Here is a 17,414-nt window from a genome sequence, read left to right as displayed (position 1 = left end):
TCTGCAGCATCTGTACCAAAATGATACAGGGTGATCTTGTTCCTCCCCGTTCAGGTCGTGGTGGGCCGAGCCTGAGATGCCTCCGCTTGGTCCAGAGGATGAGGACGTCAGCAGGGAGAGAGAGAGGGTCAAAAGTGGCAAAGCCCAATCAGACATCCTCTCCATGATAGACCTGAGCAAGGTACAACCAGCATTCAGCCTAAAAAGTAAAACTTAAACTGTTTACATTAACACTCCTGTGGCTGAATCACAGCAAATGTCTGCACTCAGCTGTCATCAAGCATAACCCATACAAAACATTCAAACTACTGTTTCAAGTTGTGTTATTAGAATTGCAGTCTGCCATCATGCAGCATTTGTTCATCCTACACTGGAAAACTTCTTGCTGAGACGGAATTGTTGTAGATTTCTAGTTGATGGTAAAACAAAGGACTTTTTGTTTTGCAGGTTTATAAATCAGGCAAGAAGCCGGCGGTGGATCGTCTCTGCCTTGGGATTCCTCGTGGAGAGGTGAGAGATATGCACACCAAAAGAAGCACAAATTACATCATAGTCCAATGAAAACACACACACACATTGTCTGACCTTAGGTCTAATCAGCTCATTGTTTAATAAGTTCACATAGTCTCAAGGGAATGGTCCCAGCTGCATACAGATATATTTGTAACTTGATGTTGTGTTTGTGTCCTCAAGTGTTTTGGCCTGCTTGGGGTGAACGGAGCAGGGAAGACCTCCACCTTTCGCATGTTGACCGGAGACACGGCCATCACCTGCGGAGATGCTTTCCTTAATGACCACAGGTACAAACCCTCTGCACCAACTTTTACCAAAGCTTTGTCCTACTAAGTGAATGTGTCCTGGATATAAGAGGACAGGAATATGTATGTGAGGCTGAATTAACCCGTATGAAACGTGGAAAATGTGGAAACACTTTGCAAGACTGCCAGTTGTAGAGGTACTATTAGCAGCACTAGTAGAAGTACTAGTAATTGTAGTAGTTATTGTTGCATGTATAGTAGTGGCAGAAGCAGTAGTAAAAGTAACACTAGTATTATAGTATACACTAGTATGTTGCTGCAGTACAAGATGCAGCAGTAATTGTAGTAGTAGTAGTAGTAGTAGTAATGGTGGTGGTGGTGGTCATAGTAGAATAACCAGAAATCCTCGTAGTGACCGTAGATGAAGTACTAGTAATAGGCCGTCATTGCAGGTGTACCATTTACATAGTCATATTAGTACTTCAGTGACACTACCAAGAAACATGGTAGCATTAGCAGTAGAAGTATGGTTACCTATAGTAGTAGTCCCAGCACAATAAATAAAGTTGTAGCAGCAGTAGTCCTAGTAGTAATAGCAGCAGTTATGGCAGGAGTACTACTAATCGCAGCAGCATTAGTATCGGTAGTACAGTGAAAGTGTTTCTGTGGTTCTCAGTGTGCTGACAGAGATGGAGCGAGTCCACCAGCTGATGGGTTACTGTCCACAATTTGACGCCATCAGCGACCTGCTGACGGGTCGGGAACATCTGGAGCTGTATGCCCGCCTGCGGGGAGTGCCAGAGGAGTCTGTCACCAAGGTACCGTAAAGGAAACTGAATTTAAGACATTGATTCATGCGATTTCTGAAGTTGTGAGACACAGTGACGGACTTGATGTGGAGTGACGAGGTATGTTTAGCTGCACTGTGCAGGATCATACTCTGATGTACCTTCTGTGATGTCCTGTAGGTTGCGCAGTGGGGTGTGAAGAAGCTGGGACTGACCCAGTACTCTGAACGGGAGGCTGGAGGCTACAGCGGAGGCAACAAAAGGAAACTCTCCACTGCCATCTCCCTCATCGGGTTCCCTCCTGTTATATTCCTGGTGAGAAACAAACGTGTTCACCAACCGCTAAGATCAACACAGAGTATGAAACTTAATATCACCTGTTAAAACATGGGAAACATGTTTGAATAAATACCATTCTAAACATTAAAACACATATTATACATATTGCAACCCTTACATCACAAACATACATGCATGTTTTTTCCTAGATGATGTGGTTCAGTAACTTAATTGTTGGTACCACAACCAATCTTTCTTAAAATGTATCAGTATTTTGCCTGTTGTTTCCATGATGCATTGATTTATTTAACTCTTGTTAGGATGAGCCCACCACTGGCATGGACCCGAAAGCCAAAAGGTTTCTGTGGAACTGCATCCTCAGCGTCACCAAAGAAGGAAGAGCTGTAGTTCTCACCTCCCACAGGTAAATAGTCAAGACACATTAGCAGGATGGCCCACAACTTCCTGTTCCTTCAATGAAGCACTCAGTAAACACAAAACCCTGTCAATAATCTGCTACTGTTCCATCAATTCTGTATTTATATCTAAGAGTTTCCTCATGGTGTTTATTATTATATAGTGTACAATATGTGCTAATGGATTTTATCATGTGTCTGTTCGGTCAGTATGGAGGAATGTGAGGCGCTCTGCACCAGAATGGCCATCATGGTGAACGGCAGATTCCAGTGTCTCGGATCTGTACAACACCTGAAGAACAGGTAAGCACACTACAGTCTGTCTGATACACGTCAAACTCAATGTATCAATCAGTGAATGAATGAATGAATATCTGTAAATATCTCTGCAGGAAATATTTTAGTTATAATCTTGTAGACCCTTGTGAGATTAACTTTTGTGTTAGTCTTGTTTTTAAAGCGGCTCGAAATCAAATTCCATTAAACTGTAACAGTACATACAAAGTCTTGACTATTGTTTCGTCCTTCATCTTCCAGGTTTGGTGACGGCTACACGATCATCCTCCGCCTGATGGACACTAACTCCAACCTGGACCCATGCCCCATCAGCACTCACTTGAAGAGCTCTTTTCCCAGCATCGAGCTGAAGGAGCGCCACCAGAGCTTGCTGCAGTTCCAGCTGCCCTCACACGACTGCTGCCTGGCTCGTGTTTTTGATGTGCTGGCCAACAACTACGAAGAGCTGGGCGTCATCGACTTCTCTGTTTCACAGACCACCCTGGACCAGGTGAGGATGAATAAAGGATGCAACTGGCATGAGAGCCATTCACATTTCTCATATCTTTACCAGAGGGTGGTGTAGAGGTCCTGATCTGGAATCTTCTGTAAATTGAATTAAATAGAGAATTGCATCAAATACCCTTAATTGAGGCAACATATGCTGTCTCCCATCAGGCTTTGCTCTCTGGCTGTTGTTAGAGGGAAGGAGGAAAATGCATGATTTTTTTTTTATGTTTAACAAGCATTTGTAAAGTTAACAACTAATCAAAAAGGAGAAAAGGGCCATGCATACTTTTCAAGTTGCAAGTTTAGGATCTGAAATTGGCACCCAACGCCAGTTAAATGCAGATGCATTTTTAGCAGTGGGGGGTAAAATTGTCAGGCCATTCACCACTTTGGTGGACAGCAAAAACACACAATAGAGAGAAACCTTTAGAAAGGGTGTTGACAGCTGTTGATGACAGTGGCAGAGGGGAAAATCATAAGATGTCATTTGGTATTAGTTGTTAGTTTGTCCATGAATGAACTATTCACTATATTAATCAAAATGTATTCATAGTATGTTTTTGCATGTAGGTGGGCTCATTCATGTATGTGCTTGCTTTCAGGCTCCCCCAATACTACAATAAAATTAGAACGCTGGTATTTTTCATGCACGTAGCCTAATGTTTTTTGTGTAAATACATTAAACATTGAAAGACATCTTTCTTTACATTAAATTGTCTGTAAATGATCTAAATGTTATTCTTTATTTAGTGCACAGATAACATTTCTGAGTGGCAGAAACAATAAAACGTACATAATTTCAGACCCTGTGCATGGTACTTAATGAGGAGAAGTAAGATGTTAATGAAGTGATCCAGACACATTTTAATGGATGTGGCAGCAGTTTCTCAGCAGCAGTAGTCTCAAGTCTTGCAGAAGATACATTGGTTAGCATGCATGCTAATAGGCATTAACAAAATAATGTGATGGATAGCTGACCGTCATTAGCTTGATAGCTAACCAAGCACATTTAAATCAATTAAAGAATTATTTAATGTGACACTAAAGCGGATTTATTTTTGAAGGTATTTGTCAACTTTGCCAAAGAGCAGACGGACGACGACGACGTCTTCACAGATGTGGTCGTCGGCAACAGAACAGTACAGACCAACCTCACTACACTGCACTCCAGGATTAACTCTCCCAGCATTCAACCACAGCCGCCAATCACACCCCCTCAGCCAAGCAAGACTTCCCAGCAACATGACAAATCATGTGACAGCAAACCAAAACAGGGTAAATCAAAAAAGCCAAAAGCTGGCACGGTCAAATCTAAAGAAGGCAAAGCTAACGGAGAGCAAAGCAACAGCACGGCAATGACCAGAATGCCTCAGCAAGAGGAGACGGTTCAGAGGAGAGGCAGCAGTGGATCAGACAGCAGTAACGTTGGAGGTCAGGGAGAATCCAGTAAATCCAGTGGCTCCAAACACAGAGCAGGGAGCTCCAGTAGAAATCCATCTGCACTCTTTATAGTCGACAGCAACACACAGGACAGTGCACTATGAAGTGGACTGGTGCAGATGATGCGGGTTCAAAGGACCCACTACAATTGAAAGCTTTTTATTACTTGCTGTATGTGCATGCTAGTGTTTTACAATGCTGGCAGCGACCTCAATATGCAACATGGAGCGGCAAAGCTTGATGCAGTTAGAAGTGGAAAAGATGGACTTTGAGAGTTACTTTTAGAGGTAAATTTATCCCCTTGGCCTCCTCTGAAGAATGAAAGGTGAGTACTTTCTAAGATGGCTTTGGTGCCTTGTTCACCCGTTAACATATCTGCAGCTTTATACCCTTTATTTGGGTTCATCAATCTTACACTGTGTCTTCTCTCTCTGTATAAATCTCATCAGTCCAAAGATATGTTAGCTATAGACATGTTATGCAAGGCTCAATGTAAAAACTAGGGGTGGCGCTCCTCAGGGCTCAATCATTAGACCTCTTACAATCTCGTCTTTATTTTGCTGAAAGCACTTTAAAAAACAGAAAATGTTGCAAACAGTAACTGAAGTACATGTGTTACATGTAAAAAATCAGATGATTTTATGTTTCAGAAAGCATTTGAGGGATTGTTTCTCTAATGTGGAGAGAATTCTTACTGTAAGTTCATTGTGAAACACCTCTACCTATGTTTAATGATGAGATTTACAAGTTATTCTTTTGTAAATCAAGAATTTATTTTGTCTTTTATTTGTCAACAATGTTTTGTTTAGTTTTTTTATTTATTTTGCGTGATTGGGTAACAATGTCACTATCCAAACGGAGGTTATTACATAATCTGTAGGCCACATGTAGAAGAATCTGACACGTTCTGCACAGATCTTGAAAGGTCTGGACATCACATTTATGTATCATTAATTATGAAACCATTGAAAAGGTCTGGACACACTGGTGTGACTCGACACTGTTTTAGCTGCAGAGAGTTACTACAAATTCTTCTACATGATGCCAAACTACAGCACTCCAAATTAAATCAAAGAAATTATGATTGATCCATGAATTAATTATTCCATTCAGTCCGAGCTGCAAACACCTAACAACATTGCCTTTGGTCATTAGTTGGGTTTTTTTAAACTGTATTTCTTTTTTTTTTTTTTATCAAAGAAATGACACAGCTGACTGAATGTTCGAAGCAGGTTGTTACTGCACTGTAATGCACTGTTACATATTTAAAAGATTGTTATGATAGTAATAGGCATGAGACAAACATAAATTATCAGAAGAGAGTATACAATCAGAAGGGTTTCATTCCAAAATGCAAACGGTTACAATATAATATTTAAAAAGGTTAAATGTATTGAAATAGGTGAAATGATGCAGAACTAATACATTGAGATAGATTAAAATGACTGTCATTTTGGAATGAAAGTCTGTACTACTAAATGTACTTTTAAGGTATTATGCTTGAAAAGTTCTACTTGAACATGAATGTATCTGTGCATCTACTATAAGATGTGCATTGTATACTGAAGATATGCTAGCATAGAAAAAGAAAAACGGGTTTATGTCTGTTGTGAATGTTTTGTCTTGAAGGAAAATAAAACTCTATACGTATTATTTAAAAAAACATATTGTGAAGTATGTTTTCTAGTTTGTTGTTTTTGATGACTCACTGCAACACGTTGGACGTCAGGTTTTTCTTCGTCATAGCAAGGATAAGCATTGGTTTTGGTGCAGATAAAAGTGAAGGGATGATCCTCTGTCTGTTTACCCTGCACTGATGTTTCTGTTACTGTTCAAAGAAAAGAGACAGAAACCAAATTTACTGGACTGTTTTCTTTACACTAAAGTCATTCAGATAGATAAACTTCTAGATTTACATTTACAACCACCTGCAAAAAAATGATGACTAATATTTAAAACATTTAATTAGGATTTGAACATTTTTATTGCCCAGATTTTAGTAGTTTAATTGTTTTGCCAGAGTACAAAGCATGGATGTATAAAGAGCAATTGATAGGGAGTCGGCGCCCCATTCATTCCTATGAAAGTTGCTCAGTATTGAATGAAGCAAAAAGAAGTTTCACTTCTGAGCACAAGATGGTCAGGATGTTCTGACAGTCCTCTGCATTAGAGGGCCCATAAGGAAGGCGCACTAGCATCTCCTCTAACCCCGCCTCCCGGCCCTCTGTCCAGTCTCGTTCTCGGGTTCATTCACACGACACTAAGTATGGCTTTGTTTGAAAAACATTAAATGAGTTTACAATCATTAGTCACCTCTCTATATAATAGCTTCTAATGATGTAAGTGGCGGGGTCCGCCATTCCCACAATGGATTCAACAAGGGATCTGTATTTGGAGAATACAAATACAGCTACAGCGGTTGTGAAGAGGACATTTTATTTTTTGTTATTGAACTAATAAATAATAAAATGCACAAAGAAAATCCTTCAAGATTTTACAGTTTGTTCCCCAATAGCTGGTCTGACAGGAACCCACATCCACAGGGGATGATGCTCTGTTCATATCTGTAATGTAATTTTAAAATACTGAAACCTTGATAATGGACTTTCTATATTCGACCAAACATACATGTTGGCCTGGTCTCCGTTCTCTGTGACGCTCTTCTCTCTCCAACGTTGTTCACTAACAGCCAGGAGGAAATGATCAGACCAGACGCGTCTCCACGGTCCTTCATCACCACCTCTCCTCTTCCTCCCCAGTTTCTGTGTGACCGTCTGCAGCAGAGCGTCCAGACTGGACAAGGAGATGTCGGGAAGACGAAACTCAGGAGATCTCTGGAGAACACGAGAGGAGAGTCAGACTGATCTGTGGTGTGAGACACTTTTGTTTGGAAGTGAAAATATATTTTATTATCCTGTTTCAGTTTTTTTGTATTTCTGGTGGAAGAAGTACTCGGATCTTCTACTGTAGTAGTATTAATACCACAATGTGGAATTACTCCATAACTTAAGAGTTAATAAAAATGTACTTGAAGTATCAAAAGTAAAAGTACTCGTTCTGCAGAATAAATGTCCACTGTGACAGATTTATTATTAGCATTTTACTGTTGCAGTTGGTCGAGGTGGAACTAGTTTGAACTTCTTTATTTACAAAAGGCAACAGGTAGGTAAGTCCAGTGGTTTTAATGCGGCATGAAGGGGAAAAAAATAAGTTATGCTTTTAAAATTTGCTTTTATTTTCTGGGCTTTGCTCTAATCTTGGATTTCTTTTGTGAAATACTGACGATTATACATTTTTTGGGGCCTCAAACAGCTGTCTGGGGGGGGAAGTTGTTCTTTGGTAGAGCTGCTAACAGCGCATAGACATCTGAAACATGATAAAGAGCCTCAACCAGACATTTTATGCTTCCTTTTCAGGTATTTACAGTTGAAACGTTTCAACACAGCTTCAGGGACTCATCAGCTTTGCAGTACTTTGCAAATAATGAGGCATAAAATCATTTGCATCCTTTAATATTTAAAGAGTAAAACATGTTAAAGACTTTGATATCTTCAGCTTCTGTTTTAACTCACTGAACAAATTAAACGGGCAATAAAGAAGATTTTTATTTGTTTATTTATATGTGTAGTCTCTGGATCATTACCAGTGACTCAGTCAATTTTCAGGAAGGTGCTGACATTTCTAACTTTAAAAACTCTTGTTATTGCCCAAAGCCTTGTTGATTTGGCTACTTGGCTAATGTGTTCTTCCTTGTGACTCAATCATTTCCTCTTAAGGCCACTGTAGCTGTGCCAAACCAGTTCATGAGGATGCAAGTCCTCCTGGTTTCCAATAAAGGTATTAAACCTAACTTCCTTAACTGTCCTTTTAACTGAAAATGAAACACTTTTATAAGAGCAGAGCTTTGTTTCAACCTCAGGATTCTAAAGACATGTAATCAGTCTTTAACGATAAAGCAAAAATCATATTAATTTACTTACACATTTAGAGAACAGAGGATTGTCTATCCAGGGCATGTTGTCTGGTACTTGTCCTGTAACTGACCTATCGCCTCCACAGCCTTTTATACTAAAGTTAAAGCGATGATCCTTGTTTGCTCAGATAAACTGATGGGAGGTAGAGGTGTGTGGCACCTCTTCTAACAGTCACAACACTCAGGAGCTGGTTTAGATAGAGTTAAAGGTGGCAGCACAAACCGAGGACTTAGTGGTTGCTTGGTGTCAGAATTTAATCCTATGAGAGACTTGAGTGTTTGTTCCACTGATTTAATGACAGGTGGGCCATTTTTGCAGCCAGTTTCTGGTTTCTACTTGTGCAGCTGTCTTCTTTGCCCTCCTCTTCCTCATCTGGCTCCTTGGCTGCAGCCAGAACAGGCATTAGATTGACACAAAGCCTCAATACATTTCCTGATGTCTCACATGTAGTAACCTTTGCAGAGGTGGAGTTGCTGTTTGATGTGGGAAATGTAATCTTCTTATTTGACTTTACAGTTCTCATCTTGGGAATTGATTTCTTCACTTTACCCACGATCATCGGACAAGTGTCCCGATCAGGTTTTTCTAGTACAACCGTCCTTCTCTTCTTCTCCTCTTTCCTCATTCCAAAATGTGTAGACAAACACCTTTGAGAATCTTCTCTTGTCCAAACATGTCACACAAAAGCTTAGATAAAAAAAAATCACAGATTACATCAGACATCTCAGATGTAACAAACTGAATGGCTCCTTTTTCTCTCCAGCAGCAGTGGGAAGAAAGTTGAGAACAATTAGATGACTATGTTGCAGGCCTATTAAACTGGCTGTTATGGTAACATGCACACAAACTCCGCTCAGCATTTAATGAGTGGGGGGGGGGGAAGTCTTTGTTATTTGAGGTTATATCAAAGGATGGATTATAGTTGAGCTGAAAGCAGTCGAAGATGGTTTATAAAGATGATGGAGGTGACAGTGGCTGTATGTTGCAAATTATGACAGGAATTTGTTTTAATAGGTATGCCAAAGATTGTCTATTAATAAGATGAATCACTCAGATTAAAAAATAGAACACCTGGACCACACTCCAGTCATGCACGTTTGTATTTATAGTAATCGTGCATTCTTGTGGTGATTATTAGTAGGACCAATAGGTGTTTTTGTAGGCTATGAACAAGTCCACAAATACAGTTTCCTCTTAATTGCAAAACTAAATCAACGTCCTCTGCAGTTTGTTTGAATCATTTAAAAGCTGCACTAATCAATATGTTTCATAATGACAATTGATTAAATGGCTGAAGATTGTGACTATACTATGAGACTATGACTATACTAGCTTGTTTTTCCTTTCCCCAAGAAATGGGAAATAAATACTACACTAGGGCTGCCCCCTCAATTAGTCAGCCAATCGTCGTTTTGGTCTTCAACTAATACGTCATTAGTTTATTAGTTGTTATGTGCTTCTTGTATGCTGAATGACTTATTCTCAAGAAACTTGTGAGCACATCTCATAAAAGTAGTGCTTTTGTTTGATTCTTTGTGGAGAAACTCAGTTTTACAGATCGATTAAATCAACTGATTGATTGGTCAAAATATCTTACAATGAATCACACATAAAATCCTATGTTTAGATAAAGATATATAGATGAATGATTGATTTAAAAGAATACAAATGCTCTAAAATGTGTAAAATAGAAGTAAATGATATATCTTGCGATTACACACAAAATGTGTAACTGGAGACAGAGTGGAGCTCTCACTGTTCCTCCCTCTTTGTTTGTTCAGTGTCGAGCTAGCAGCAGCCGAGGAGGAGCTAGCTGCTCACAACATAAACTGACAGACATACTCACCGGTTAACCTTAGTCTTTAGTCCCGACTCTCTCTATTCTTTTTAAGATCCAGAGCTTAGCAGTTTGTCGTTTGTTTTACTTGATTAAAATGGTAGTTTTGACAGACAATGAAGAACAGGATTATATGTGAGTGACAATTACGAGTATGTAACGTTAGCAGGCTACTTAGCGTTAGCTTGAATTGCAACTACCAGTTAAATAACAGTTAGTTGGTTTTATCACGTCTGCAGATGGGAACTGTTATAGATGTGAAACCGTGCCAGCTCTCTTTGCTAATGGTGCTACTTTGGTTGATTCAGGTTTTAACAGGCCGCCAGGTTTAATTATCTGTCTCTGTTAGCCTTTCTTTAACAGCTGGTAGCTAACGTTAACTAACGCTAACCGTTAACTAGCGTTAGCTGACCTGAGCTGATGTTGTTAGTGGTACAGTCTGTGAAATCAGGTCTTCCAACAAATCAGCTGACACGCTTTGCTCTTGACACTCCCAACAACACATCTTATTCAGATTATGTAGAGGTTACCTTGCTAATTTATAAAGATTAAGTTACAGAAAAGAAACGTACATATATCTAAAATAAATCTATTAATGCCACAGCCAGGTTAGCTAAGTTTATAGGTTTATATGTCAAAGTGAAATTGTATAATCTCTTTGTGAACAAACCTAACTAACGCAGGAAGAGGTTACATGTCTCATGTTGCTGTGGTGTAGCTAACAGCCTGCAGGCTAAAAATGGCAACACCCACTGACCTACATTTGAAGCCCCTGCAGGAGGCTCCTCCTCTCATCCGTTTGACAATATAGCAGTGATAAAACAGAAGCAGGCCAGTACAACAGAGAACCATCCAACGCAACATCAACTGTTTTAGCAGCTTGGTGATAATCTTCACCTTTCACAGCCACTGTGGCTGTTTGGCATATTTTCCTTTTCCTTTGATAATCGGCCAAATTAAGATTATGTTGTGGCGATATACTGCATGGAGTTCATAAATAATACAGTAAACTACTCAACGTCCACCTCATACCCGAGACACTGCACCGTCACACTTTGAAATGCTGCACGTCCAATTCAAAGAGCATTCTCAGACTGAAAAAAACAAGAACAGTGCCAATCCTCAAGGCTGAAAATGAGGTCACACAAAAGTCTATTTCCACATTTTGTGTACTGATGAAAAGCATGCTCTCCTGTGCTGTGCCTGTCGCTATCACTGTCTACCAAAACGTATAACCCACAGCTGAATCATTAGTGTTAGTTTTCGACATCCCTACAACATGAGACAATTCAAATGAACATGATCTGCGGAGCGGTTGCTTTCCCTTCAGGATTTGTGTGACTTAATTGGCTAAATTGACCTCTTGTCGTCTGTCTTCTCAGCCTGATAGAGGAGCGTAAATGCAGCTCCCTGCCCAGCTCTCCAGCCAAGCGAGTCTCTCCCACCAAAAAGAAGCACTTCTTTATCAACCAAGCCATCCGCAACTCTGACCTCATTCCCCGAGCCAAAGGCAAGAAGAGCCTCCGCCGACAGGAGAACAGTAAGCTGTTATTATAAGACGAGATAGAAGTCCACTGCAGGCTGAACAATGCCGGACAAGCCTGTGTGTGTGTGTGTGTGTGCCAACAATGGACAAAAACAAGCATTTACATTGAATGGTTATTGCTTCAGAAATGCCAATAGAGTACTACAAAAGTATGTTTTGTTTTATCTCAAGAATTAAAACTTTAAATCCATAGATCTGGCAATGATGTTCTGCGTATATTTAACAACACTGTCCATCTCTCTCTCTTCTTCTCTGAAAACCAGCACGCTTTCTTGCTAATCTTCTTGAGAGGGACGAGTGCTCCAAAGATGATCTGGAAGTGTGCAGTAACCCAGCGATCCCGTCCATCTTCACTGAAGCCTGCACCAACGGAAACTACATAGAGGTGAGTGGACTTCAGCTGGGCTTAAGCTTTGCCGCTCATTAATGCTGCAGAAGTGGCCCGAGGCAGTGCTGTAGTCAAGACCACCTAAACCGAGTCACGACAGGGACCAGAGTGTACCGAGACAAGACCAGGACTTTGAGGGGTTAGACCAAGTCAAGACCAAGTCTTGGTTTTGACTCTACTGTTTTTCTTCCGAGCACTTAAGACTATTTAAGTTTTAAGACATTTGAGTTTTGGTGGAGGTTTTACCTTTTCAACTTCTTACAAATGCCAGAGACTAAGAGCATGTCTTACATTGATGGTCAAATCTTGATAACATCTAAAAAGCACCCAATAAAACAAGTATTAGTTTATGAATCGACTCCTCCTCCTCGTGTTCTTTTAGCCATGGAACGACTTCATGAATTGCTCCGGCGAGGAGCAGGAGAGGCTGCTGTCTCTGCTGGAGCAGGAGGTGGCCAAGAAGAAAAACACCAACAGGCCCCTCAAAGACGAGAGGAATGGTGAGCGGCTCAAGTCTGTGCTCGTCTGTAAGCTGGTTGTTAAGTGTAAGTCTGAACGTCACCGAATGTCTTCACAGTAAATCCTGCCTTCACAGCTCAGGACTGCTTCCAGAGAATCGATCGCAGGCTGCGAGCGACTCTTAGACGGAAACAAATCCCCATGGTGAGTGACATCTTTTCAACGAACGCGGTCCGGTCCCCACAGCAGCATCGAGCTTCAGTGAAAGTTGGATCAAAAGGACTAAGCTGCTAATCAGGGCTCTGACCATATGGCGATATAATAACTGGTGGAGGACGTGTTAACCCCAGTAGTTTGACTTCTCTCTCCTGCATCTCTGCTGTGCTTCAAACTCAGAGGCTTCAGCTTGTTGTCTCAAAGTCACCAATCGCAAAAGTCTCTTTTTCCTCCTCCGAATTGACCCGTACGTCATCGGCTGTGTTTGGGTTTTTTAGAAAACAGTGAGACGTGCTGACTCAGCAAGGAAGCCGCAGACGTTCAGTATTTGGCTCGAGCACAAACCACGCTCGAGGACACACGATCGTGGTGGAGATCGAACCGTTTAGCTTCCACCTGCTTTTTTTTGTTTTTCTCCTCACAGGGAAAACTGGAAGTCCTTGAGGAAAACCTTCTGAGCTTCTTCATCGATCAACCTCACTCAGTTTACACAACCAACCTCGCCAGCAGGTAGAAATCCTTTTTCCATATTCAGCATATCTGCAGGTCTTAAAGCCTAAGAAAGTATTAAAAGTCTTACTGTTAATATTAGTTGTAAAATGTTTTGGTATCTGATTTTGGGCTGTTGGCAGACATTATAAACCTATAAACTAAAAGTGGGAGTTTTACTGCTGTTAGCTGCAAGAAGGAAGCTCGTGGTGTCGTAATGGTAAAGTGTCAGTGAGTGTTAGTGTAGCCAAAACTTTAAATGAATGAATATTTTTTCACTGGTTCATTCATCTATCCAGCTTACGGTGCTTATCAGGGTCCAGGTCTCATGTATGTAATTAATTACGTCATTAGTCATTCATGCTATACTCTGCTAGGAAAGTACTAAAAAATGTGACATAAAAGTAAATAATTCGAGCCGAGGCCGGATCAACTCTTCTGATTCTCCGTTATGCTTTCATACTTTGAGGTATTAAATTCTATGTGATACTACAAAGGTCTTAACAAGTACATATCAATACTTTGTTTTTATATACGATAATCTTTCATGCCAATAAAGCCACGTTGAATTTAATTAGTTTCTATTGTTTAAAATTGAAATATTAATTGTTTTTTAACCTCCAGTCCACACACAGTAGATTTAATTTCTTTGTTAAGTAGCCCTACATATCTGATTCCAACAGTTATATTATGGAAGATGATATGAAATCCTGCCTCATAGTATTACAAACCTTTTGTTTGACACACTTTTGTGTCCCTACCACCTGACAAACATACAGGCTCAAAGCTCTGGCAGTTTCCTCACCTGGAAAAGCAGATTATATTAAATTACACGAAACCTTTATGATCCACACAAAGAGTCGGAGAACAACAGGATGGGAAGAAAATCGCAAATAATTGGCGTTAGACACACAAAGACGAGCTCTATTGATCTATGCTGGGAAACTGGTTGATTGTTTCTGCATGTCGTTGGAGAACACTGAGGAGTGGAAAGTCATGTTTCTGTTGTTTGTCAATCAGCTTTGAGAGACTGCTGCTCCATGCCGTGTGCCAGTATATGGACCTCGTCTCTGCAAGTGAGTGCAAACACATACAGACATATAGATTATGATTATCTGAACATTAGACAACATTTTGTCAAAGTCAGATTTTTCCATCTGTGTGCAGCCTGCATTGCAGATCATTCTCTCTATTTTAAGGCAGTAATATTTGGCTACTATTGAATATCTGTGGTGGGTTATTTAGATTTTTCTTTCTCATCTTGGCACATAAAAGGTGATATTTGGGGGAAAACATTGGCAGGAAACATCAGTTAAGTTGTATCGAGCATCAAAAGCTTTGAGACATAACCATAGCACACAAACAGTATGTGGTCGTGTAAAAGCTTTTTGAACGAGATGTTTTTATAGAAATTAACGCTACTTCTCTGTTTTTATAATACGGTTTACACAGCCTTGCTGTGTAAACCTTGCTTACGGAGCCAGCTTAATGTTTTCCAGTCACATGAGAGTAATAAAAGCCCGTTTGTTGGTTGGACCCTCAGGCTCCGACTACAACAGGTCACGACAGACAGAAGTGGTGAACAAACAAGAAGCGTTTTTACCTCCTACACTTCTGCTGTCGGCCTACTTGGAGCAGATGAGCTGAGATAAGGTCCACGCCATGTTTCCCTGTTTCCTCCGCACAGCTGTGCTGCAGGCAGGAGCTCTGAGGAATGTAGATAATTCTGTATGTGTTGTGTCGGTAAAGAATACAGCTGGAAAATGCCTTTTCTTCTCTAGTTGGTCCCTGGTTTCTGTAGGAAATTTTCCATTCATTTCACCCATAAACACGTCAGAGTTCAGTGACCCCCCCCCCCCCCCGTATGTAAACACACTCATACAAACGGTAGCATGTAAGCATGCTGACTGTTAGCATGTTAGCGTTCAGCTCAAAGTACAGCTCAGCACGTGTACATCAGGCTAACAAAGTACAACGGGCCTTGCTTTGAGGATAACCCTTCTGATTTAGCTAATTTTAACAGGTTTTAAGTTAACTCAGTTCATACAAAAACAGATTGTCATGAGCGTTGTGAAAGCATTATGTCAAAGTTAATTTATGAGCTTTAAGTTAAGGCAGAGAGTGTAAACAGGTTATAAACAGTTCATCCACGCTGTGCCTTTTTATGGTGCATATGATAGAATTCCACATATCATTAAGTTTAAATATGACTTTTTAGTATTCGTGGTAATGGGAACACCCCCCCTTATGCTGTAATGGAAAATAGAATTGAAACCAGCTCTTAGCTCTGTGTTGCTAATGACGAATGACATTTTGCGAAGTGCTAAAACGGAGGAGTGCATCAGGAAATGCATCACTGCCTGAAGGGTTAGCCTGTAGGACTTGTGTAAGTGGTGAGGTGTGAAGCATGAATATAATAATCTCTCTACATTATATGCACAGACATGTCTCATCGTAGGTAAAGAAGTAAATGTCTGTTGGTATGCTCGGGAAGGAGAAAACTCCTTAAGGTACAATTTCTTTGGGGTTTTCTCTCTGCTGGCTTCGTCCGGTCTCATCACCTCGTCTACACCTGAATCATCTGAAAGATACATTTTAACCAACCAAACTGTCTGGGTCCTTCCAGGAACCACTCAGTCGTTTTCTTTGCCAACTTACAAGCTAAAGTACACGATGTGTACACGATGTGTACTTTAGTGTAAGTTTTGTGTGGCAGCACTGAGGCTGAGCGGACCCTCTGTACTGCTTTCACTGCACACTAGTGTAGCCGAAGTGTAAATGTTACTTCAGCAATGGTCAGCCTTGCACTTCTAGATTTATTCATGTGTTTCTTACATCATGCACAGTGCTCACTCAGTTCACACAAAACACACAACTTCCTCTTTTAAAGCCTCTTTTTTTACATAGTGTTGTATGGTTTAACGGTATACTGTATGTGCAGTAGATGTGTTACATTGGATGAAAAATAACCACATTTAAGGTGTTTTGATGGCAAAAACCTGCTAAGTTTTGACTATCGGGTATGTTTCATCTCAATAGGAACATTTACAACCCCGGAACAGCTCTTCTGCCTTATGAATACAAGTTTATATGTTGTTGTTTTTCTACATTTCTACTTGCCTGGATTTGCGAAACCAACAGAAAATCATTGGTAGTGTAACAAAACTTGACCTGTTGCTACATTTTGTCAACAACCAAAGTTTGTGTGTTTGTTTGTGTGGAAATCCAATTTCTCAGGCTCTCAACTTGTCACTCTGAATGTCACGTTGTTTATCTCGCATGGTGTCATTTTCTGTGTACTGTATACTTTCTTCAAGATGGGCTTTTTAAATACACGTAGACGTAGTTGTGCTTTAAAAAACATGAACTCAGATGATTGACCTGTGCCAACATATGGATTAAAAAAGCATAAAATAGTCTGAAAGCTTTATACACTAGACTAAAATATCTTGTATGTGTGTGCTACAGTATGTATTTATAATTATCATTGCATCTATTAAAGGGTTTAAGATATCTCTTCTCCTTCGTCTACTTTTTACTTCAAAATGCTGAAAGCTCTGTCGGATTTTCAAGTACAGAAGTATCAAAAGTAAAAGTGTGATATTCGAGTGTTTTATTATTCTATTTAAACTTCTACTGGGTTAATGTAATTGTACTGATGTGTAGTAAATGTACTCATTACCTTTCATCACTCGCTGTCATCCAAATGTTAGATTACTGAAGCTGCCGTGTGACCACATTTCCTTTTGCTCGTCTTATTAATGTTAGGACGCTGCACATGCAGGTAATGGCACCTGAGCACATCACTATATTTGTTGATGTGAAGTATCGTCTTCTGCAGGCTGACTCTGTGCACCTTTAGAAACGTGAAACTATCAAAAGTTTTGTCAACAGGATGCTTTGATGAAAACCCTAAAATATTATATTTAACAGCCAATTGGGACAACTGCAGAAGGTCTCTGTTTTATGAACATAAACCTTTTTATGCAATGAGGCTAAACTGCAACATTCAAGTCTAAAACATGCAACTCAACACGT

At 40.2% G+C, this 17,414-nt stretch overlaps 2 protein-coding genes across 5 annotated transcripts in view; both read left to right on the top strand.

The window, feature by feature from the left end:
- The window catches only part of abca7 (ATP-binding cassette, sub-family A (ABC1), member 7), a 29,169-nt gene extending 22,924 nt beyond the window's left edge, over positions 1 to 6,245 (top strand). For all 3 annotated transcript variants that reach the window (XM_031859402.1, XM_031859403.1, XM_031859401.1), the window contains 9 exons: positions 55 to 181; positions 448 to 510; positions 694 to 800; positions 1,435 to 1,576; positions 1,727 to 1,861; positions 2,146 to 2,249; positions 2,452 to 2,544; positions 2,779 to 3,028; positions 4,092 to 6,245. In XM_031859402.1, coding sequence (XP_031715262.1) covers positions 55 to 181; positions 448 to 510; positions 694 to 800; positions 1,435 to 1,576; positions 1,727 to 1,861; positions 2,146 to 2,249; positions 2,452 to 2,544; positions 2,779 to 3,028; positions 4,092 to 4,571 — 1,501 coding nt within the window. In that variant the 3' untranslated portion in view covers positions 4,572 to 6,245. The remainder of the gene's footprint in view (positions 1 to 54; positions 182 to 447; positions 511 to 693; positions 801 to 1,434; positions 1,577 to 1,726; positions 1,862 to 2,145; positions 2,250 to 2,451; positions 2,545 to 2,778; positions 3,029 to 4,091) is intronic.
- Positions 6,246 to 10,222: 3,977 nt separating this feature from the next.
- On the top strand, positions 10,223 to 16,889 carry r3hdm4 (R3H domain containing 4). Of its 2 annotated transcripts, none has more exons than XM_031859409.1 (8): positions 10,223 to 10,413; positions 11,661 to 11,818; positions 12,088 to 12,209; positions 12,595 to 12,712; positions 12,808 to 12,875; positions 13,312 to 13,397; positions 14,397 to 14,452; positions 14,920 to 16,889. In XM_031859409.1, exons 1-8 carry the CDS (start codon positions 10,376 to 10,378, stop codon positions 15,021 to 15,023), a joined length of 750 nt encoding a protein of 249 aa, XP_031715269.1. In that variant the 5' UTR covers positions 10,223 to 10,375; the 3' UTR covers positions 15,024 to 16,889. The 2 variants fall into 2 exon arrangements, with proteins under 2 accessions (XP_031715269.1, XP_031715268.1); XM_031859408.1 differs by having other exon boundaries at positions 12,790 to 12,875.
- Positions 16,890 to 17,414: the final 525 nt, after the last annotated feature.

This window comes from Anarrhichthys ocellatus, unplaced genomic scaffold (assembly GCF_004355925.1).
Source record: "Anarrhichthys ocellatus isolate YVR2014 unplaced genomic scaffold, GSC_Weel_1.0 scaffold22, whole genome shotgun sequence".
In the NCBI taxonomy this organism is placed as follows: Eukaryota; Metazoa; Chordata; class Actinopteri; order Perciformes; family Anarhichadidae; genus Anarrhichthys; species Anarrhichthys ocellatus.
This window is presented reverse-complemented; position numbering and strand designations above follow the sequence as displayed.